Here is a 24,291-nt window from a genome sequence, read left to right as displayed (position 1 = left end):
CGTCCGCAGAACAGCTCGAAAACAGCTGACAGTTATGAGCTTCTTCTTCATGTTGTTGGGACATGGCCAGCTTATAGTTTCAAGGGAAGAATCTTGACAGTGGACCTTTCACAAATCTGACTGGTTGTTGCTACACAAATTTCTTGTGTAGCACGGTCAAAGTTCACTGATTTCAACTTTTTCTTGCTACGCCCCTAGCTTTTCCCTGGACGCCAAGTATCCCATCATGCTCAGCACAACGGTTAGCCACCTCTCATTCAAAGTGAAAATGGAGGCGGCGTCTGGGTAGCGTAGGGGTCTATTCTGCTGCCTACCAGCACGGGGATCGCCGGTTCGAATCCCCTCGTTGCCTCCGTCTTGGTCGGGTGTCCCTACAGACACAATTGGCCATATCTGCGGGTGGTGGGAAGCCGGATGTGGGTGTGTGTCCTGATCACTGCACTAGTGCCTCCTCTGGTCGGTCGGGGTGCCTGTTCGGGGGGATTGGGGGGGGGCTAGCGTGATTCTCCCACGTGCTACGTCCCCCTGGCGAAACTCCTCACTGTCAGGTGAAAACAAGCGGCTGGTGACTCCACATGTATCGGAGGAGGCATGTGGTAGTCTGCAGCCCTCCCCGATCGGCAGAGGGGGTGGGGCAGCGACCGGGACAGCTCGGAAGAGTGGGATAATTGGCCAAGTACAATTGGGGGGGGGGGGGAGTGAATGGAGGCCACCGTTCACCGCTTTCAGTGTGACTTCACCCTACGTACCAGATAGACAAAGGCAACACGAGTCTGTCCTGTCCCTCTATCTTCAGGCTCTCCAGCAGCCCATTTCCTATCTCTGTTCTCTCACCTCGGAATGGACGGACTGAGAGAAGAAGGGATGATGGGAGTCGGAGCTGAGATTGCCAACGGAGACAAAGAGAGAACATGGAAGGGTGGGGTGGGTGGAGGAGTCAGTGAAGGAGGAGGGCGTAATTGCTACTATCTACGGTGGATTCGTACAAGAAATGATTGGAAGGAAGGAGCAGGCTTCAGAATGAGGAAGAGAGCAAGGGAGAGCGAGAGGGATGGAGAGAACGAGCGAGCGAGAGGGATGGAGAGAACGAGCGAGCGAGAGGGATAGAGAGTCAAGTCGCCAGGGAGAGATGGAGCACAGGGGAGAACCGGTTGATGATCCGTTAAGACACCAGCTGGCACTCCCCGGCGTCGGAGGCTGACTTACACTAGCGCACTTGTACATGCATGAAACACACACACACACACACACACACACACACACACACACACACACACACACACACACACACACACACACACACACACAAACAGACGCAAAACACCCTTTCAACCACAGGCACATTAAGGTAGAGTGGCAGAGGCAACAGATTTTATCACAAAGGGACAGCAGCAAAACTGAAGCAAACGGGGAAATCAAATGCCGGTTTGTCCTCTGCGCAGTTTGTGCTGTTGGCCAGACAGAGAAGAGAAGGGTGTCTGTCACTCGTTGTGCTCTCTCCTTCTCTGCTCACGAGTCGGAGCAGCCATCTTGTAAGTCTTGCGTCCCTCTGCGGGCTGGTTGAATTTCTGCATGGAGATCACCAACTGTGTTAGATAGTGTGCAGTCAACGACAGCAGCCTGTGTGAGTGGATATTCATTTTTACCAGTTTCCCGGTCTGATTGAATGTGGTCGGTGAGGAATTACTGAGCAGAAAGGGCTCTGTGCATAACCCGAGTCCGCTGGCTTCCGGTTTCGATCGCGGCAGTCATACCAGTTTCCGGTTTATTTCCATACACTATCGTCGGTGGCGTGTTGTTCGCAATGCCCGGAAGATTGACCGCGGGTAAGGTGTCAACGACGTGTGCAGCATTTTCCACACACTCACCTGCAACCACCAGCAAACGGGTGAAAGGTTTCAAGTTGTACGTGTCACGTTACATCTACAATTACAAGGGTGAGTAATTACAAACTCGATGAAGAAAAACATTTAAGTTTACAGACATCAAGCTAGGCTATAAACTAGGCTAGAATGTAGGCTTGACCACTCACCCTTGTTATTCTGCACACGTCGTTGACATTTATCCGTGGCAAATCTCGTAGGCCTCGCTAACAAGATGCTGTGGACGATAGCGTGCGGCAGTAGACCGGGAACAGGTGTGGCCGTCGCGGACTACAGTTATGCAGAGTGTATGACTGTAGCTCAGGCAGTGGGAGCTTTGGGGTGTTTGAGAGTCGTAGATGCAGGACACTGCAGGGCAGCCGCACCACGACAGCCTCCAGGTCTGCAGGTGATGGGACAGGAGGACCTTGGCCCCAATAAATGACCCCGATGAGAGAGAACGCTGTCGTTTGGTCTCTTTTAATTGGTGCAGGCGAATGAGGCTGGCTGTACGTGAAGGTACGACAGGTCGTTAGTTTTTACCTCACCACTGCTAGGGCTCGGTGTGTCGGAGGGTTGTATTCCTCTATAGCTCTTTATCATCTTAAATATTATAATAGCGTATATACAGACTGGTCACTGTATCACAAATTTGTAGCAAAAATAAGTGCCCAGACCAACAACATAAACAAATTTAATGAATGAAAATAAAAAAACAACAACATATTGATAGACACACGAAACAATCTACCACCACACACACACCTGCATGTACACACACACACAGAGGCACGCGCACGCCCACACACACACACACACACATACACATACACACACATACACATACACACACAAACACTAAATCCATGTTTGCGTAAGGATTTATGGGACACCTTATATATTATGTGCTCTTAGTTTGGACCCCAGACGTACTTCTACACAACGAGACTGTGCTTCAGTCGCTGTGGGGACACGGGGAGGATGCGGAGAAACCCTCCTCGACAGAAACCCATTTGTTAAGAAAAGACTTCCTCTGTGACGAAGCAGCGCTCTGTTCTGAGGGGGGAGAGAGAGCGAGAGAGAGAGAGACCAACAAAGGAGAGGGGGAGGGCGAGAGACAAACTGCCAATTCTTGTTCTTCCCCACCCAATCCCCCCTGCTCCTTCCACAGGCGGCGTCTCTACGCAGGAGGAGGGGATGCTGCAGCCTCCGGGATGCAGGACCACAGAGTTGTATCAGTTTTAATACTATGATTGTTCTTACAACAATTTTTAAACTTTAAATGGGTCTGGAACACTGATATTGATATGAAGAGATTTATTGTTACTATTCATCATTACTATCATCGTCCTTACTGTTATTATTGCTTCCCAAGAGTTTCCCTGTCGCTGTCTTCAGTGGGCTAGGTGGCGCTCTTGTGCAGCTCAAGTGTTTGGTGACTGTAGCCTACAGTTTAGTGAGGATACACAATGCTAGCTAGCTAGGGTGTCTGTGAGGATCACTTTTTTTGAATTAAGCATATGACTTGGGGCAGGCTACTGTGTATATCCCAGACAAACGTAGAGCAGTGTGAGTCGGTGTGACGCGTGTTTCTGAGCCACGTTGTGTCTCTTTCCACACGGCCCCCCACACACACACACATTACACACACACACATAACACACACACATTACACACACACACACACATTACACACACACACACACACATAACACACCTGGAGACCAAGGGAGTTTTGTTACAGACAAAAACCATCAAACGAACGACGGGTCCTCACTGTTTACTGGTGAAGTTAGTTGGAACTTTTTATATTGTTATGTACTGTTATTATATTATTTATATATATATATATAAATATAATTAGATATATAAAATCCAGTAAGTCATGTAAATTATTTATGAGATGGCACAAGCCTGTTTCATGCCACAAGCAATCATATATATTTATATGTGTGTGTGTGTGTGTGTGTGTTCAGTGTGTATATATATATAATTTATACATACATATTATTTATATTATTATTCATCAATTATTTAATATACCTTGTCAATCCACCTGAGAGAAAATGCTTTTTCTTCCTCTGGATGGGTTGTCGGGTCAGCCAGCTTGCGTGGTGTTCCTGGTAGTACCTTGCTCAAGGGTACTCTGACAGGACTGGACACAAAGGTCAGTTCCAGGCCTTCTGGTGTGGAGGAGCGACCTCGCTGTTCACCTAGCCGCCCTGCTTTCCCTAAGTATTGATATTATATTGATATTATGCAGATGACAATGTAGCAAAAATATGCATATCTGTGCTCATCGCTTTTATTTCTTGTTGCCGTTAATTCTTTTAAATGATCATTTTCTTCTGATTAACAGCCTCCACACACACACACACCCCATGCACGCACGCACACACACGCACGCACACACACACACACACACACACACACACACACACACACACAGAATGTTCACGGCTGTTCTGCGTCCTGACTTGGTATCATTCATTCCCTCCCCTCTGATGTTTTCCACCACTTTCTTAAACTATGTTCTGCTTCCGTGTTCTTCTTCCGTGACGTCATAACAGCCTCAGTCCCGCTTTCAAACAATGTTGCTGAGATCAAAGATAAGGGCTCTTTCTCATTACCTGTCTACCTTGAACAACGCCTCACCTCGTGCGCTACCTTGTGATTCCTGAGACATATCAGATGTGTGTGCGCGTGCGTGCGTGCGCGGTCCGGGCAGACGTGTAGGTTGTGCTGCCCCATATGCGCTGCTATCTTTCTAAGTCTGCCCTGACCTCTGGTGAACATGGGCTTCATAGATCATCTTGCATAAACTGTACATACCAAGCTATGAACTTAAACAAGCCAAGGCCATACAGGGGGATTTGTCTGTCATTTTGTTATGCAGGTGGCCATTGAGAGATCATGTTCCAGTGTGAGGGGATATAGCAATAAGGACGATGAAAATAATGGTCATCCTAATTATGGTTTAAGATATTAAAAAAAAGTCTCAAAAGTTCTAAAGAATCTCTGTCTTCCAAATAATGTTTATCATGAAAAAGGGTACAGTGTATTTATTTTAACTGCTCTGCCTTCTATACAGTTTGACCCATTCTCGACGTCCGTCTCGTTCCCCTGTAAGGACAACACCAACACGCCCGCTGTCCGCGCATCATCTCCATCCTCCCACGCCTCTGCTCCGGCTGACACGCGCCCTTATATTCGCAGCTCATTGGTTACTACCGGGTCATTATGTGGCCCCATTCTCTTAACACCAAAAGCTGTGGCTTTACATCTTCACAATCATCAAACCAATCTTCTGCCAAGAGTTATGTTTAGCAAGGACTAGCAGAGTTAGATCTAGCTTTGATTTTCTACCACTAAAACTTGGTCTGGGGACGGACATCGTCCCATGTACACCTAATCTATCTATCTATCTATCTATCTATCTATCTATCTATCTATCTATCTATCTATCTATCTATCTATCTATCTATCTGTCTGTCTGTCTGTCTGTCTGTCTGTCTGTCTGTCTGTCTGTCTGTCTGTCTGTCTGTCTGTCTGTCTGTCTGTCTGTCTATCTATCTATCTATCTATCTATCTATCTGTCTATCTGTCTGTCTGTCTGTCTGTCTGTCTGTCTGTCTGTCTGTCTGTCTGTCTGTCCTGTCTGTCTGTCTACATGCCAGATGCAGGACAAATATATTGTTTGCTATTGTGAAAGGGGCCAGGTCATCATCACACGTACCAACAGCTGAGTACGGAACAACCAACCCCCGCCCTGCTGCTGTGAGGATGCTGCCCGTCACCACGGCAACGCGGTCCAACTTATTTCCCCAGGTTTTCTTTCAAACCTCCCTCTCCCCGAATCTTAGTAAATGTGATGGGATGGGAAATCCCAGCTGTCGAGAGAAAACCAAGCAAGGAGCGAGGGTCTGACTGTATAGAAAGCATCTCATTTCCTTTGAGATCTTTAAAAGATAAAGTGTGAAGATGAAAGGTAACTTAAAGAATATTTATGTATATGTGATACACATATACGCACATTCATAAACATGAATTTCAAATGTTTTAAAGAGAATAAATTATTAGAATTATAATAAAGCTATGGAAACAAAGCTGTGAGTCATTGTCCATTATGTATTTGTTAAATGAAGCATTGCGGCGATACCCCGCTTAATTTCCATGATTGCTTAAAAAGAAATGACGAGTGATGCTCAAGTCTGTTCATTTTCAGTATCCTATGAGAAGGTGCAGGTCAGTTATTCATGTAACTGCAGCGAAATCACAACTGGATTAGTTGCACATTCAGCTGAGATGCTCTGGAAGTGCTCCGTTGGAAGAGCCTGAGATTCAGTATCTCAGTGGCGCAGCACCAGAAGCAGGCTGCACCACTACATGTGCATCAAGTCAACCGGTGGGATTCTGTACAGATGATTGGGGCCATGCGTCTGGGGTTTTCATACACCTATCGGGACATGGTCCCTAGATTATTTCATTTAATGTGACAATTCTTAACCAGCGTCATCATGAACTACCAAGTAATGTGTAATTTCCAACACGGTAATCGTAGTTCCACAAATTAATTTCACCCAGTACGATACCATCCATCCATCCATTATCCAAACCGCTTATCCTGCCGTCAGGGTCGTGGGGATGCTGGAGCCCATCCCAGCAATCATTGGGCGGCAGGAGGGGAGACACTCTGGACAGGCTGTCAGTCCATCACAGGGCCCCCCCCCACACACACACACACCTAGGGATAATTTAGTACGGCCAATTCACATCTTTGGACTGTGGGGGGAAACCGGAGGAAACCCACGCAGACATGCGGAGAACATGCAAACGCCACACAGAGGACGACCCCCAAGGTTGGACTACCCAGGACCTTATTACTGTGAGGCAACCACGCTAACCACTGCACCACCCTGCCGCCAGTACGATACCAGTCCATCCATCCATTATCCAAACTGCTTATCCTGTTCTCAGGGTCACGGGGATGCTGGAGCCTATCCCAGCAGTTGTTCCGACTTGAAAGTGTATTTTGACTGTCAAGCATCCATCATTTGGTCCATCACCACAGGCTTCCAGGATGATGCACAGGGACCTATAGCACATTTTTTTTTTTACCATAGAAACGTACTGTGGTATACACTGTGTGCACAATTATTAGGCATATTTTTATGCATATTTTCCAGCTCCAAGCTGTACAAACTTGAGTGCTTATTGGATTTGAGCATAGCAGGTGATGTGCATTTGTGTAATGAGGGAGGGTGTGGCCTAAGGAGATCAACACCCTACATCAAGGTGTGCATAATTATTAGGCAGATTCTTTTCCTCAGACAAAATGGGCCGAAAAAGAGATTTGACTGACTCTGAAAAGTAAAAAATTGTAAAAAGTCTTTCAGAGGGATGCAGCACGCTTGAAATTGCAAAGCTATTGGGTTGTGATCACAGAACTATCAAACGTTTTGTTGCAAAAAGTCAACAGGGTCGAAAGAAAGGTGTTGAGAAAAAAAGACGCAAATTAACTGCCAAAGATTTATGAAAAATCAAGCGTGAAGCTACTAGGAACCCATTGTCCTCCAGTGCTGGCATATTCCAGAACTGTAACCTACCTGGAGTACCCAGAAGTACAAGGTGTTCAGTGCTCAGAGACATGGCCACGGTAAGGAAGGCTGAAATCTGACCACCATTGAACAAGACACATAAGTTGAAACGTTAAGACTGGGCCAAGAAATATCTGAAGACAGATTTTTCAAAGGTTTTATGGACTGATGAAATGAGAGTGACTCTTGACGGACCAGATGGATGGGCCCGTGGCTGGATCAGTAATGAGCACAAAGCTCCACTTCGATTCAGACGCCAGCAAGGTGGAGGTGGGGTTCTGTTATATCATTAAAGATGAGCTAGTTGAACCTTTTCTGGTTGAAGATGGACTTAAAATCAACTCCCAGAACTACTGCCAGTTTTTAGAGGACACTTTCTTCAAGCCGTGGTACAGAAAAAAAGCCTGCATCTTTCAAGAAGACCATGATTTGTATGCAGGACAATGCTCCATCACATGCATCAAAGTACTCCACTGCATGGCTTGCCAGTAAAGGCCTTAAAGGTGACAGGAAAATGACATGGCCCCCTTCCTCACCTGACTTAAACCCTATTGAGAACTTGTGGGCTCTTCTTAAACGGGAGATTTACCATGAAGGAAAACAGTACACCTCTCTGAACTGTGGCTGGGAGGCTGTGGTTGCTGCTGCACAAAAAGTTGATTGTCAACAGATAAAGAAATTGACAGACTCCATGGATGGAAGGCTTGTGACGGTTATTGAAAAGAAGGGTGGCTATATTGGTCACTGATTTTTTTGTGTGGAAATTTTTATTTGTAAATTTTCAGTTGTTTGTTCATTATTTTCACTTTAACAGATGAAAATAAAGAAGTGAGATGGGAAAATATTCGTTTTTCATTTAGTTGCCTAATAATTCTGCGCACCAATATTTGCCAAATAATTGTGCACACTGAGATATTCTCTTAAGAAAGACAAAACCTGACTTTCACTTTCTTAAATATTCAGGTTTGAGCTTTATTAACATTTTGGATTGAGCAAGAGCGCTGTAGTTGTTAAAAAATAAAATTAATCGTCAAAAATACAACTTGCCTAATAATTGTGCACGCAGTGTAAAAGTTCAGTTCTGGGCAACTGAAATTTCTAGGTTTAACTCATTAACCTGTGTAATTCCACGGGGCAACTGCACAGCTTTGATAGTTTCAGTTTTATTGAAATTCAACACAAATAGAAAACATCAGTATAAAGTTAAAAAAAAAGTTATTTACAAGTTAAATACAAGACAAGGCTGAAAATTCCAAGTTACTGACTGACTGTCAGTCAATAACTAGCTAGAAGTTTTAAATAAAGTTGAATCAGTTCATCTGGATGCAACGTCTGACATAAATGTTTCATCACTCATCTAAGTAACCAATTAGAAGTTTTTCAAACGTTTTCGACGGTACCGAAAGACAGACATTTTTGCATCTGGTGACAGCAAACCCCATCCTTGCAAACTTGAACAAAGTAGTTCTGCTTTAGCTTTTGACAAATCTAAGTCCCTGACCAGGTCATTTAATTCTGGCTGTGTTATCAGATGAGGATAACCAGGCATAAAGCGTTCAACATCTGGATCAGTGTCATTTTCCACATCTGGTTCATGTGTTGTGGCATCTTCATCTGCCTCATCTAGGCTCCATCTCTCTGGTGGCTTCGGTACTGGCAAACTGTCATCACGTGGCACTGGTCTCATGGCTGAAGGCAGATCGGGGTAGTCAATAGATTTCTTGTTTTTAGTAGAGAAGCCAGATACATTGGTCAGACAGAAGTAACAGTCCGTCACGTGATCCTTCTGTTCTCGCCATATCATTGGGACTGCAAATGGCATTGACTTCCGCGTACCTCTGAGCCAAGCTCTCAGGTTGACTGCACATGTTGCACAACAAAAGTGAGGAGCCCAAGGTTTCTCTTGGTCAGCAATTTTACATCCGAAGTAGAGCTCATAGGCTTTCTTAATGAGTGCAGTCATGGTGCGTCTTTGAGCCTTAAGTGTATACTCGCCACAGATGTAACAGAATGTGTCGCAGCTGTTCCAACACCGAGACATTTCTGCGGTAATCTCCCTAAAGACAGTAAATCCTGTTGTTAAGTACACTCACTATGCTATTGCCTGAAGAACATGTTCATCAACACACGTCTAAACAGCATGTGTAAATGTGAGCAGCTTTTATAGCTTGTCTGCCAGCCTCTAACCTGACTAAGCATGCCCAGGCAAGCCGCAGACAACACTTGCCTAGCGCCTACACAGTGCATGCCCAGGCATGCTTGGACTGACCAAAACAGCTTGCTTTTTGGGCAATATACTAGTAGACTTAAAATATGACGGGAAATCACAAAAATAAGATTAACGGTACGATGGGAAAATTTTAAGATGCTTTTCGTGATCAGCAGCCCAAAGTCCATAAAATAATCCCAAAAGTGTTCAGGAAGCAAAATCTTCTTGTCCAGTGCGAGACTCCTCGCAGCAATTAACTACGTGGTTCACACGGTGTCCTGGTTCATCTGTAAAGAAATAACATTATAAGGAAGGGAACCAGATCAAGTCCATCAACATGTCGAAGCTCATTTTTAGCTTCGTCTCATCAGACTCTGCCTTGTCAAGGGCAAAGTTGCACAAACGTCAACAGTGATTCTGAGCCCAGTGCAGTACATCATGAGAAACACAACAGGCAAGACTGTTGGCTTTACAAGGCTACGACAGACATCGGGCATATTTAAAACTAACCTTATCAGATTGGTGTGTAGAAGCGGCTTCTCTTGGTCCACTACCTGCAGAGGGGTAGAGAAAGCCTGCGTTAGTGCATCGCCATGTGGACATCAGCACACGACTCCTTGTCATCTCCTCAGAAACTGTCAGCAGAAACTCAGAGCCCAACATGTCTGGTTACAGACGCACCATGACTACCACCGATGCGTTGCAGGCATTGGACAGTGGCCATTTTAAATTGTTTGAAAAATAGTAATAAAAGTCGTTGTTGTCGGTGTCCATTTTCTTAACAGACATACTAATAACATATGTAATGCATTAATATCTCAATTAGGTATTTTAACAGAATATAGAGTTTAAAAATAGTGGTGGTCAAAATGACCGCTACGGTTTTGACCGCCATCACCGCTGTGGCCCACATTCTCGTAGTTTTAGTTCCGGTCGTTGTTTGGGACTGTTTCAACTGTTATTTTCAGTTTTTTTTTCTTCTTTCACATTTCACGTTGTATAGGCCTTGTTACGTTTGTTAGATTACCAATATGTGTTTTCCATCTTGTTTTTCAGGTAATATTTTCACTTTTTCAATTTTGCTATACAAGTTCAAACATGTCTCTGGTTTAAATTGTTTAAAAATAGTATTATAGTTGTTAAAATGTTAATTTTGGTGTCAGTCATTTCCTACTGTTAGGAACAGTCATTCAATTGGCGGGGTGGGTCAATAACACTGTAGAGTGCCTTACAACCCTCACAAGACTCACATTTTGATCTTAATTTCCCATTCCCTTTATGTCTTATCATAAATAGTAGACACTCAATTTGTAGAAATATCTATTAACTGAGCTGCCACACATATTTTCAGATAATTATGAGCCAATATTCAGAGAATAAACCATACGATATGTCCGCCCTGTCACAGACAATGTTAAATGCTTTCATTGCAATATTAAGATGAAAATTAAATTTTCTGAAAGGTATGACATCCCTTTAATAACAGGGTTATTTATTTGCTTTCAAATTATAAATATTTTCTGTAAACCATAGGCTTTTAAAGAAACATAAAATTCACACATTTTAATTTAGAGACAGCTGTGATATTTGGAGGCAGTTTTTTATTTGCATATGATTGCCCCCAACTTAGCTATGGAACACACTAGCTTATACAGATATTTCACAGTATGATTTAATTATTACTTAAAAATAAAGATGACAGGGTGGACCAGTGCATTACAGGGTGGATGAGCATATGATGGGGTGGACACAAAGCAGAACACACAAAGCATGACAAAATATAAATAGAAAACATTTATTCAACTTTTATAATGGGTACACTCTCAATCTATTTGAAATAAATTATTTCCCCCTTGCTTATTCATTTTAGAATTTAATTCATTTGTAGGTATAAAAAAATGCGATGATTCACATAAACACATTCTTGAAGTACATCTTAAAAACAGTCATAACCTTAACGGTCATGTAAACACCAGAGAGAAAACGCTTCTCAGAATAAATATGAACAATGAATCATGTCAAAGAATGATTAGCTGAAGCGTTACAGCCATCTGCACAACTCCTCATCTCCTGATTACAGACAGCCAAATTATGTAGAATAAGATTGGGCATGATATGGCAGTGGAGGCCCCTCACTGTGCAGACAACACAGACAGTATAAATGGCCTACGTGTGACATGCACTTTCTTCCGTGTTGCTAATGTGAAGTTGACGTAGAAGTATAAATTAACCTTTAGTGGGGTGGCATAACACAACAATCAGTCAATTTGTAATGCAGGTACAAAAAAAAAAAGCACCTTGCTGAGCACCAACTGAATTCCTGCCCTCCGGCTCATCTCAACTGCTCTTCTCCATACTTCCATGAAGCCCTGTCTACCTGTACGTTTATTGAGGACTCGTGGCTCTGGAGTAAGACAGAATCCGTCGATCTGCATACCAGGTAACGTCTTCTCTGGGACTAGGCCAGAACTATTTGTTTATCCCGTTCCGGTGCATGCACTTAACCATTATTTGTGCTCTTCCACTTCAATGATAATGTCAGGATAATTCATCACACACCATTCCCCAAAGCGTTTCCCCTCAATGACTTGTTGACGCCATCTGGTTTCAGTTGTGCCGTCAGATGCAGGGGCATGGTTATCATCTTCACTTATAGCTGCCTCCATTAACTGGTAACGGGGACAGTCCAACATACCTGCCTCTCTCTTGCAGAGACATGTGATATCCCAGTATTTGAGCTTGCCTGGTGACACACTCAGCACCTGATGCACCCTCGTTGTTCCTTTTATTGGCGCGATGGCAGGTATCTGATGTGCGATGAAAAGAAAGATGATACGATGTTGAGAATTCAATGACATCACAATATATTCATTTTAACAATAAGAGTGGCTGTATAGTGGTGGGGGATTGTGGGATTAGGAGACTTTACATCCAACATCATTGTGGTACCGTATGCATTGGCACAACTCTTGTCTTTACAGATGTATATACAGATGTATAACAATTTAGATATTAATTCACATTCCATTTTATTATATTTCAGCTGATCTAACTGGGTAAGTATATTGGTAGGTATGTAATTTACTTTATTTTTATTCCAGCAGACAGAACTAGGTAAGTACATAGGTAGGTATTTATATTATATTATGATTCAGTAGTTCTACTTGGATTAGCACTGTACATGTAGGTAATTCACTTTTTATTTTATTCTTTTTCTGCAGACTTACCTGGATAAGTTTACACTGTACTGCAGGGAGGTTCTGTTTCAGTTTATCTAACTGGGTAAATACAAGATAGGAAGGTAGGTCACTGTTTTCTCTTTCAACAGATCTAACTGATTAAGTTTAAAGGCGGATCATTTACTCTGAATTTACTTTCAGCATTTACATTTATCTTATACTTATCTCATACTGTGTTCGCTGTGTTTGTCTGTGTCTGTCTTGCACTGTTTGACGAAGCCGCAGCCCTCATATAATTTTTAACATGTGCCTGCACATTGTTTTTAATGACAATAAATTGAATTGAATTGAATACATTTAGGTTTTCTTACCTCTGGTTTTGATTCGACATCATCTTCACTTATGTGGAATAATTCCACTGAAGAGTTGGTACATTTCAGTTTTTCATAAAGGATCTGTGCATTAGGGATGTCCTCTTCATGTTTGATAGTTCTGTCAAATAAACTATGTACAGTAAATCATAATTCAAATTCATCATTCTGATTTGAGCATCTATCAGAGATAAGTATAACTAATAATGTGAAATGTCTATCCATCCATCCATCCATTATCTGAACCGCTTATCCTGCTCTCAGCATTGCGGGGATGCCGGAGCCTATCCCAGCAGTTATTGGGCGGCAGGCGGGGAGACACCCTAGACAAGCCGCCAGGCCATCACAGGGCCCACGCCCACGCCCACACACACACACACAAGGTATGCTTCTCTTCGTTCAGGGTTTGCATTCCGGCATTCTCTATATCGCCGTGCAATTTCTGCCTCACTCAGAGGCATGTCCTGCGAGAAAGGCAATGATTTCAAGACTACAAGCAAATGTATTTTTATAAATTACAAAATATTTTCTATAGCAATGTTTCTATACATTCTAATATTACATTTTTATAAATTGCAATATTAACTACAATGACATGACTTCAGCATTAATATTCAAATGCTCAGACATGAATTCACAAGAGGTCAAATTGTATATTAAGAGTAGCATCATTACGTATTAATAAACATTAAATAACTAATTAATAACACTGTATGATGACATATGCTTAATAACATGAATTAGAGACAGGGAAGAAGAGTTATTTCATGTTTATTAAGGCTTTATTAATGTGTAATGATGACGCTATACTTTATATACAATGTGACCCAACAAGGAATAAGCAATATTATAGACTAATATGACCGTATGTGTGGTTGAGTCTATGATGATGATAAAATAACACACCTTCAAATTACAAATGAGCATTATGTCCACCCTGTCATGTGCATGGACACCCTTAGTCCATGGGCCAGAGCCCAAAATTTCCTATTTCGGTACACTCAAGGTGGCAAAACTTACTTATAATTTTTGAAAGGATCCATGTCTGTAGATGATATTTTGGTATGATAACCATTCCTGAGTGGCAGCTGTATCACAGTTATCAGCTCATGAAGTTAACCACCCCCTAAAGTAAATTGCATTTTAGACGCTGGTGCATATCCTGGTTTAGCCTCATGGTCAGGACATTTTTCAATGTTCTATAATATTGTCTTTGGTATCATTTTAAAGGGGACTTTCTTAGCTTTCATTCAAGCCCTGTTGTGGATATTTCTCACAAATATAGAGGTCACTTGAGCTCTTCAACCTGTCAATAACACACATCTTTCTGCCATGTTCGCCTAAACTATATACTTTCTTTTAGCCCTGTGGCATCTAGGAATATCAGGGACACAAAACACAAAAACTGGAATACTCACAGGACTGTAAAGATTCAGGAAATGTATAATATACCCATACTATTTCATTGTGTGAGGTGATTGTGAACCTTAAATTAGAAGGGCATTATTACTAAGAAACTAACTAGACCAAAGCCAGTTAGTCCATGGGTCAGACCAGATATCGATATCACCCAAGGTGACACAACTTCACTGGTGCCATTTTATTTGGTACACTAACAGAAGTAAAATAATACATGATAACCTTTCCAAGTGAGCAGCTATTTCATTTTTCTTTCAGGAAACCTGTTTCTGTGCCTCTCACGATTGTGTATTTGCCCAGATTTTTACAAATATAGCATTTCAACACCCCTGGTACTGATTAGCCTAGCTTAAACTCTGGGACAGTTCTTAGTTGGCCAACAACCAAGGATAACCAGTACTGTGTACTTCCATTCATTGTGCTAAGCTAGGCTAACGTGCAGCCAGATAGCTTTCTACTAAACACATATAGAGGAAACTGGTATCTATCTTCTTGTCTCACTCTGGAGAAGATTGTAAGCTAATTTCCCATAATGTTAGCATGTTCTTTTAATGTATATGTTAATATGATTAGTTAAAGTGGCTACGAGGAACTTTCATCTTGTGTTGATTTTAGCGGCCTCATGTGGACAAAATACAGCTGTTGCATAGCAACTAGGTAATGTATCTGTTTGTGGCTATGTAAGATAAATAATGATAATATGACGCTGGTGAAGCAAAGTAAACTTTGTTTTAGTAGTGTTCATACACCTAAGTTACATGTATTTGTTTGTATGTGGCAGGTGAAAACTGACTGAATATGGCCACTGGTGAACAAGCAAGTTTTTACCCAATACCAAAGCGCCCACGGGTGGAGTGCATTATCCACTGTTCTGATGATACAGATAAGCTGGTTTCACTACAAAGTGTCGACTCATGGAGAACTCTGCTCAGGGCAGCTCAGATACGAAATCATGCACCAGTTTTGAAACTGGCAAAAGACATTCCTGAGGGACAGATTCCAGCAATCTACTACCACAGAAAGTGTCGCAGTATCTTCACTATGAAGCAAATTCTTGATGGCCTCCTTGCAAAAGAAAAGAAAAGTTGTGTCTCTGCTGAAGAGAAACAATCTAAGAGAGTAGCTCGACATGCTCCAAGTACATCTAGGACTTATGATGCAGAGTGCATATTTTGTCAGAAAAACAGCAAATATTCCAAGAGACAGAATACGAGAGAAGTACTGGTGCAGTGTCGAGAACTGCGAGCTGATGCAAAGATCAGGAGTGCAGCCACAAAGAAAAGGGACAGCAGAATCCTTGCCATTGTGAGTAGAGACCTTGTAGCAGCTGAAGGGCACTACCACAGGTCATGCTATAGACTTTACACCAAAGAAGAGGTTTCCAAAGGAGAGGTTGCCAGCAATGAAGATGATTATGCTGCAGCCCAAATGAAGCTGCTGTGAATAAGGCATACAATGAGCTGTTCCTCTTCATCAGGATGGAGCTTTTTGGCAATCCTCAAGTGATGACAATGACTGATCTCTCTTCTAGACTGGTAGCTTCAATGAACTCCCAAGGCATTGCCCAAGTCAAGGAATCAACCAAGAAGCACATAAGGCGAAACCTGGAGAGTGAGTTTGCTGGAGCCTTGCAGATATTCCCTGATGAGAAAGGAAAATTCCTCCTCTATCCCGATAACTTGTCCATGAGGGAACTTGCCAAAGAAAATCAGTCTCTCAAAAGGGAGCTGCAGACCCTGAAAAGTGTCAGTGCACAAGATGTTATAGCCAAAGCAGCCATCAAATTGAGAGCAGACATTAAAAGTCAAGATGTTCCTCAAACCTGGCCGCCTGAAGTCAAACCAGAAGCAGAATGTCCTACCATTCCAGAGTCGCTCATTATCTTCCTGTACTCTCTACTCACAGGCTCAAATGATCCTGATCATGCATCCCAGAGAGTGCAGTGCCTTCTGCAGTCATTTGGCCATGACATAGTATATGCAGTGACATGTGGAAATACCAAGCCTTCCAAGCACATTGTTCTGCCATTCAGTGTCAAATCGTTGACAGGAAATGTAGAGTTGATAAACATCCTCAACCGACTTGGTCACAGTGTGTCCTATTCACAGATGGAAGAGATCAACACTGCCCTGTGTCTCCAGAAACTCTCATCATCAGGGAGTGGCATTGCCCTTCCAGCTAACATCCATCCTGGCATATTCACAACTTTAGCCTGGGACAATATCGACCGTATTGAAGAAACTGTCAGTGGTGAGGGAACATCTCACAGAGTCAATGGGATTGCTGTGCAAGCAAAGCCAGTCAACCCACTTCCTGTCCAACCCATGCCCACTGTTCCCAAAACAAAGAAGAGAAGCATTGATGGACCCCCACCAATGTTACCAACTTACAATGCTGGACAACGGGTAGGGCCACCACAAAGCAAAAAGTCAGATGCCGATACTGCAGCCAATACTAAGCTTGCCAGAGAGAAAAACCTTCTTTGGGTCCTAGCACGCATGTCACAACAAGAAGAACAGTCAGTCAGCAGCTGGACAGGCTTCAACATCCTGACTCGAGGAGAGATGACGGTCATCCCCGACAATATAGGCTATCTGCCTACCATCAATGCTCCAGCGACACAAATGTCTACTGTCAGCGAGGTGCTTAACCAGTCACTGAGCATCATGCAGTGCTTAGGCCTGAGGAAGATTGTCTGTGTCTTTGACCAAGCCCTGTATGCGAAGGCTGTCGAGATCACATGGAAACACCATGACAAGTTCCATGATATCATCGTTAGGCTTGGGGTATTCCACACCATCTGCACACTGCTGGCAATAATAGGAAAGCGTTTCCAAGATGCTGGACTCAAAGACCTCTGCATTGAGTCTGGCATGATTGCAGAAGGCTTAATTGCTGGTGTTATGGATGGCTGCAAGTACAACAGGGCAGTGCGACTACACAAGCTCCTGTATGAGGCTCTCATGCGACTGACCTTGAATGGTTTCCTGTCCTGGTTGGAAGAAACTCACAGGAATGACATGGTTCACCTGAATGAGACACTGAAGACCATTGACAGCCTTGGGAAAGAAGTCTCACAACATGCTTTGAAGGAGGTCCTCGAGAACAGCTCTTGTACACGCATCATGGATCTATTTGAAGTCTACCGTGAGTTCCTTAGAGGTGGAAACGGCAGCCTCTCGAACTTCTGGATGTCCTATTTGGACATGGTTGAAATCTTGTTGGGGCTCATCCGAGCATCCAGAGAGGGAGACTGGATGCTACACTTGGCTAGCATTCGAGCAATGATCCCATGGTGCTTTGCTTATGACAGGATGAATTATGCACGCTACCTCCCGTACTACTACGCCCAGATGTCTGAGCTGCCCATCACACACCCAGATGTGTACACAGAATTCATGGAAGGAGGCTTCTCAGTCCAACTGGGCTCCACCAATCCCTTTGGCCGAATCCCTGTTGACCAAGCTATAGAAGAAACGGTGAACAAAGACACCCAAACAGCTGGAGGGACAAAGGGATTCAGCTTGAAGCCAGGAGCTGTGACCAAATATTATCTCACAGCTGAGTATAGAAGCATGTACCTCAGACAGCTGAGAGACCTGACAGGTCAAGGCAGGTGCAAATGGTCTCATCCAGATCTACAGAGTCCAAGGATCAAGAGAGATGAAGCAGATGTCCAGTCTCTCATGGACCTTATGGAGAATAACTGGCTCAATCCTATGTCCCCTGATGAGATTGATTTGGTTAGCCTCTCCACTGGCAACATGGCTCCACCTGATGTGACCATAGATCTCTTGAGAGCTCTTGAGAAAGGAGAAGAGGCCTACCAAGCATTCCAGCAGACAAGGTTAGATGCAGACCCACCACCTGTGAAATTCCACGACAAGATGACCAAGCAAAGTCTGAAAACATTCTCCAATGTCAGCACAAAACAAGCTCATGGAAAGAAAGCACAGGATGTGGTTCTGAAGGCAGATAGAAACCTTTTCAGTCACATGATCCTGGTGGCTGAAAGCAGGAAGGTGAATCTGAAGGATGTCCTTGCCTACCCATTGGGCCCACTACCATGGGCACTGGCAAATGCTGATGGGTCCTTATGAAAAACAAACAAGGCTGCACTTGCCAGAGAGCTTGAAAAGAATGTATCTCCTGCAGAAGACATCCCAATCCCATCTACTTCCATCATTGATGGGATGAGCCTGGTCCAAAAAATGAATGGCAACAACAAAACCTTTGCACAGGTGGCAGAGTCAGCCTTGACCCAGGTCCTCCATGAGGGAGCACAGAGTGGGAGGATTGATGTTGTTTTTGATGTCTATCACTAGACTTCGATCAAAGATGCTGAACGACTGAACCGGGGTGGAGACATCACTCTCCAGTACAAGAATCTTGCAGGGGGACACCACGTCCAGCAGTGGAGAAAATTTCTGTGCAGTTCCTCCAACAAGACCAGTCTCATCAAGTTTCTGGTGGAAGAGTGGAAACTCCCACGATACAGAGCTATGCTGCATGGCAAGGTGTTGTACATGACCTGTGAGGAAACCTGCTACAAGTTGACAGAAGATGGGTGTGAGGAAGCAGCAGAACTGCACTCCACACATGAAGAAGCTGACACCCGTCTGCTCCTGCATGCATTGCATGCAGCAAATGCGGGCTCAAAGTCAGTTATCATCACAGCTGAGGACACTGATGTCATGGTGCTTTGTCTTGGCTTCCAGAAGGACATCACCTGTCCCATCTACCAGAAGTGTGGGACTCAGAACCGCACACGGTTTGTCGACATCACCAAACTGGCAAGTTCACTTGGAGACAGCATCTGTGACAGCCTAATTGGCTTACATGCCTTCACAGGCTGCGACACTGTCAGTGCATTCGCTGGTCGAGGGAAGCTGAATGCCCTGAAGATAGTGAGAAACCCCACTTCCTGCCAAGAGACTTTTAGTCAACTGGGACAGACATGGAATGTGAGTGATGAGCTGTTCCAGAAAATTGAGCAGTTCACCTGTCGGATGTATGTTGCTAATAGCAGCACTGCTGAGGTGAACAAACTGCGTTACCAGCTCTTCTGCACCAAAAGGGGAGAGGTTGAGTCCAGCCAGCTGCCACCATGTAGAGACTGTCTCTTTATGCATGTTCAACGAGCCAACTATCAGGCAGCAATATGGAAGTGCTGTCTGCAGGCTAACCCTGTGGTGCCAAGCCCTACTGAGTATGGATGGACAGACGATGAAGGCAAGCTGGCCATTTACTGGATGCGCTCCCCACCTGCACCAGATGTGGTCTTGGAAATGCTAACATGCAAGTGTGTGCATTCATGCAAAATGCCAAGCTGCATGTGCCTGTCAAATGGACTTCCATGCACAGACATGTGCAGGTTACAGACCTGCAGTAACCAAAAACAGCAGGATGGTCCAGAACTGGACTTTGAACTTGGGGAGTCAGATGATGAGAGAAACGAGCAGTTTGATGAATGACAGTGTGATGATTCTGATGGTATTACTGTGGTAGTAGTCTATTGATGCACAGGATGTTGATTCTGGACTTGGTTACACAGAGCTTGACAACAATAATGTAACCATATTCACATATACCCATTACCCTACCCATTACCATTACATATACCCACTAATGATATGGGATTACATGTATCATTGACTAAGTATATGTAAATGTCAATGTTGTTTAAAATATTAAAATAGTTCATTACCTCACTATGGTATTCCTTTTTATCACGTATTTTGATTGTGTATTTAAACAAATGTATAGAGACCAGTTTGTGACCTAACTGGCTTTGGTCTAGTTCTCATTTAAGGTTCACAATCACCTCACACAATGAAATAGTATGGGTATATTATACATTTCCTGAATCTTTACAGTCCTGTGAGTATTCCAGTTTTTGTGTTTTGTGTCCCTGATATTCCTAGATGCCACAGGGCTAAAAGAAAGTATATAGTTTAGGCGAAAATTGCAGAAAGATGTGTGTTATTGACGGGTTGAAGAGCTCAAGTGACCTCTATATTTGTGAGAAATATCCACAACAGGGCTTGAATGAAAGCTAAGAAAGTCCCCTTTAAAATGATACCAAAGACAATATTATAGAACATTGAAAAATGTCCTGACCATGAGGCTAAACCAGGATATGCACCAGCGTCTAAAATGCAATTTAGTTTAGCGGGTGGTTAACTTCATGAGCTGATAACTGTGATACAGCTGCCACTCAGGAATGGTTATCATACCAAAATATCATCTACAGACATGGATCCTTTCAAAAATTATAAGTAAGTTTTGCCACCTTGAGTGTACCGAAATATCGTCTGGCCCATGGACTACCTGTCGGGTCTAAGTGACCGACAGGATGGACCACGATAGGGTGGACATTTTGAGCTTCAGTTAGCATATTAGCTAATAACAAACTGTGACTAGCTAACTAGCAAGTCTAGTTGTTGAAGAGAATTTGGTATAGTTAAACTTACATATTTTGAAAATATTGTATCATAATCACTTCCAGCATATTTTACGCTGACAGAGTGGACATGTTAAGCTTGGGCAGAACAAGTAAGCAGACTTATACAAAGAACATTTGTGAATAGGAAAGTCAGCTACTCACTCAACTCAGCTGCTGAATTTCCCGCCACTGAAGACAGAAAAAAAACTGTCCTCGTGATGTCACGAGAGCTGATGGCCTTTTCTTAAATGGGCAGATTCCCCAATGGGTTACTCTCAAATTGCGTCACACATCACATGACTGCAACACATCCACCATGTTGGGAGGACAATGGCTCCAATCCATAGGATACTGTGTTGCTCTCACTGTGCGATGCTAAACATTTTCTAAATAGTCAGTGGAAAGAATTTGTTTCAAGGTTTGATTCATACAGAATAGCTATTGTGGTTCGATATTTACAATGGTTAATTTCTGTGCTGTTTTTGGTTGGTCCAGTCAAGCTGACAAGAGAGCAGAACAAGTCCTACTTTCGCTTTCCAAAGACAATCAGGCATCAAGGAGAAGAAACTCGAAGGTTGTGAGAGGAAAGAATAAGAAAATGGATATCGAGGATAAGCCGGGAAGATCTTACAGAGGAAAAATTAATATCATGCATAAGTTACCTGCTTTTTCAAAAGGGAAAAAGCAGCTGGGTCCTTTAGAAGTTGAGGCAACAAGAAAAATTGCATCTGTCCGCATCCATGTGAAACGTGTCATAGGCCTAGTACGGAGAAAATTTACAATTTTACAAGGAATTTTACCAACAGACTACCTCAGTAATAAGGATAGTGCAGGCATGACAACTGTGGATACAATTGCCTTGGTTTCTTGTGCATTCACAAATTGTGTGTGACTCAGTAGCTCCTTCAGACCAGAGCTGGGCGATATGACTCCAAATCAATATCGTGATTATTTCAAACTTTTAACTTGATTACGATTAGTGAATGATTATTTTATACACTTTTTTTTACATTGCCCTCATAGTTCTCTGACAAGGTCTGTACTGTAAATATGCTGAACTGCTGGAGTATTTTTTTCTAATGAAACATATCTTGTTTGTGATTTTTAAATAATTTAAGGAAACACACACAGATGAACCATTTATGGATATTTATTGAATATTTCGAACAGTTGAAATCAAAATCAGTTGAAATCGCAGGTTCCATTCATCGTCAATGTAGTGCAACGTAAGGCTGTGACGTAATGTAAGTATGGCTCCATCGTTCTACCTGACTAGGGATCAGACGTGGCTGCAAAGTACTGAGCAGATTTTAGTTCAGCAGCTACCTTCTCACGACATGTTTTGAGCACTGCTGTTTGGGAAAAATATTTTCGTGATGGCACAGCTTATCTTTTGTCGAGGGTTTTAACAAGATGTTTAAACCCACTATGTTCCACAGTAGCTACGGGAGCCATATCCTTCGTGATGTAATATGCAATGGCATCAGTTATTTCTTTCTGTCTTCTTGAATCCTTTTCATATTGTGTGGCATTTGTGTTAATGCTTGTGTTAGCGACAGCTGCTTTGTGGAAGCACTTTGTGGAAGCGTTTGTCAGTTTCTCTCTCTTTTTGCGCCATGCATGCTTCATATTCGGGATAATGTGACTGTGTTCCAAACGATTAAACAAATTTTGGTGTTACCTTTGGTCGCTGAAATAGTTTTTCCGCAGTTTACATTTGACTTCTTTTTGTTCTGTGTCATCTTCACTGAACCCAAAATGTGTCCTAACAAGACACGGCCTTCTTTTTAGGTATAAGCTGCTCAGGTTGAGGCCTATTTGTTGGCTCAGTGTTAGCGCTCCTGTCATCCATGCCGTCAGTTTGCTATGAGTGAACTCAGACTAACGTTAGTAAGTGTTGTAGTCGAGTCACTGAACCTCGAGTCCGAGTCGAGCGTCGAGTCCCCAGTGTTCAAGTCCGAGTCCAAATCCGGGTCCCCAAAGAAGAGTCCGAGTCGAGTCCGAGTCATCAAGGTTGAGTCTGAGTCGAGTTCCAAGATCTTAGCACTAACTTTTACTGAACATGAGGGTATGGCACGTGAATCCACATGTAGTGGAAACACACATGCCTGCCCTTGCACGAAATTAAATAATGTTATGGTATTAATATAGCTATCAATATCTTATGCCAAATTATTAGGGCCTATTACCAAAAAACAAAACAAAAAAAACAGTCTTTATCAATTAACAAGTCCGAGTCCGCATCTCCAACTTCTGAGTCTGAATGCAGTCAATGCTTGAGTCCAAGTCCGAGTCATCAGTGCTCAAGTCGAGTCACGAGTCCTGAAAACCAGGACTCAAGTCGGACTCGAGTCCGAGTCCTGGACTCGAGTACTACAACACTGACGTTAGTTGGACAGGGCAGAGGCACTGAACATGACGTAGTATTTTTTAAAAGGGACAGTTCATGAACGCAGCACACACTGGGGGAATTATTAACTGAATTAACGGACATGAGCAAGATTACGTTGGTGAGAGGTTCTTAATGTCAGTTTCGATACATTTTCGGTTAATTGCCCAGCCCTACTTCAGACTGATACAACTTTCAAGTTATATAATCTTCATTGTATAAAATTTCTATAATATATGTATGTACTTTAAGAAACAAAAGTATTTAAAAATAAACATATTTCAATTTTATTAGACATTTTTCAATTGTGTGTCAATCATCATCAGCAGTTATAAGTTAAATCTTAAATTACATGATTTGAATATAATTAGTACAAGAGGGAGAGAAACTGCTTGTTTTGTAAATTTGTTCACATATCAGTCTAACGTATCGATAAGTGCGAGTTTTTCCATATATCTCTCCTTAGTTTTTCCAAAGGTTGCACATCATTCTTGATCAAAGCCATCGCGGAATTGCATGAGATTGGCCTAACAGCCGAAAATCCTCAAATTGAATCTGATCCTTTGCGCTGTTAGGCCAGAACTCTGTAAAATGTATTTTGCAAACCGTTTTTCGAGGAGTGGATCACAACTGCGATGCTTTATTTCGGTACGTTTGTCCGATTTTCACCTAAAATGTCGTTCTTGTAAACAAAGCTTTACAATGAGAACCTCAGTGTAAACTGTGGTTGCTAATTAGGTGTTGCAGTCCTCCATCATGGCAGAGCTGTTCGTTGTCAATGAAAAAGTCATGTGATTGAGAATAACCCATATGACAGGGT

General features: G+C 42.9%; 1 protein-coding gene and 1 non-coding gene across 2 annotated transcripts in view; one reads left to right on the top strand and one right to left on the bottom strand.

Annotated features, from left to right (window-relative positions):
• Window positions 1-884, top strand: part of shank1 (SH3 and multiple ankyrin repeat domains 1) — a 109,840-nt gene extending 108,956 nt beyond the window's left edge. The window contains exon 27 of the mRNA XM_056287803.1: window positions 797-884. Within this exon, the coding sequence (XP_056143778.1) occupies window positions 797-884 (88 nt within the window). The remainder of the gene's footprint in view (window positions 1-796) is intronic.
• A 9,144-nt stretch (window positions 885-10,028) lies between these two features.
• Window positions 10,029-10,116, bottom strand: LOC130120261 (small nucleolar RNA SNORD88). Its single transcript, XR_008810963.1, has one exon. It is a non-coding gene; the product is annotated as a small nucleolar RNA SNORD88 (small nucleolar RNA).
• Window positions 10,117-24,291: the final 14,175 nt, after the last annotated feature.

Source organism: Lampris incognitus, chromosome 10 (genome assembly GCF_029633865.1).
Source record: "Lampris incognitus isolate fLamInc1 chromosome 10, fLamInc1.hap2, whole genome shotgun sequence".
Classification (NCBI taxonomy): domain Eukaryota; kingdom Metazoa; phylum Chordata; class Actinopteri; order Lampriformes; family Lampridae; genus Lampris; species Lampris incognitus.
The sequence above is the reverse complement of the archived record's forward strand: the minus strand, read 5'-3'. Positions and strand labels throughout refer to the sequence as shown.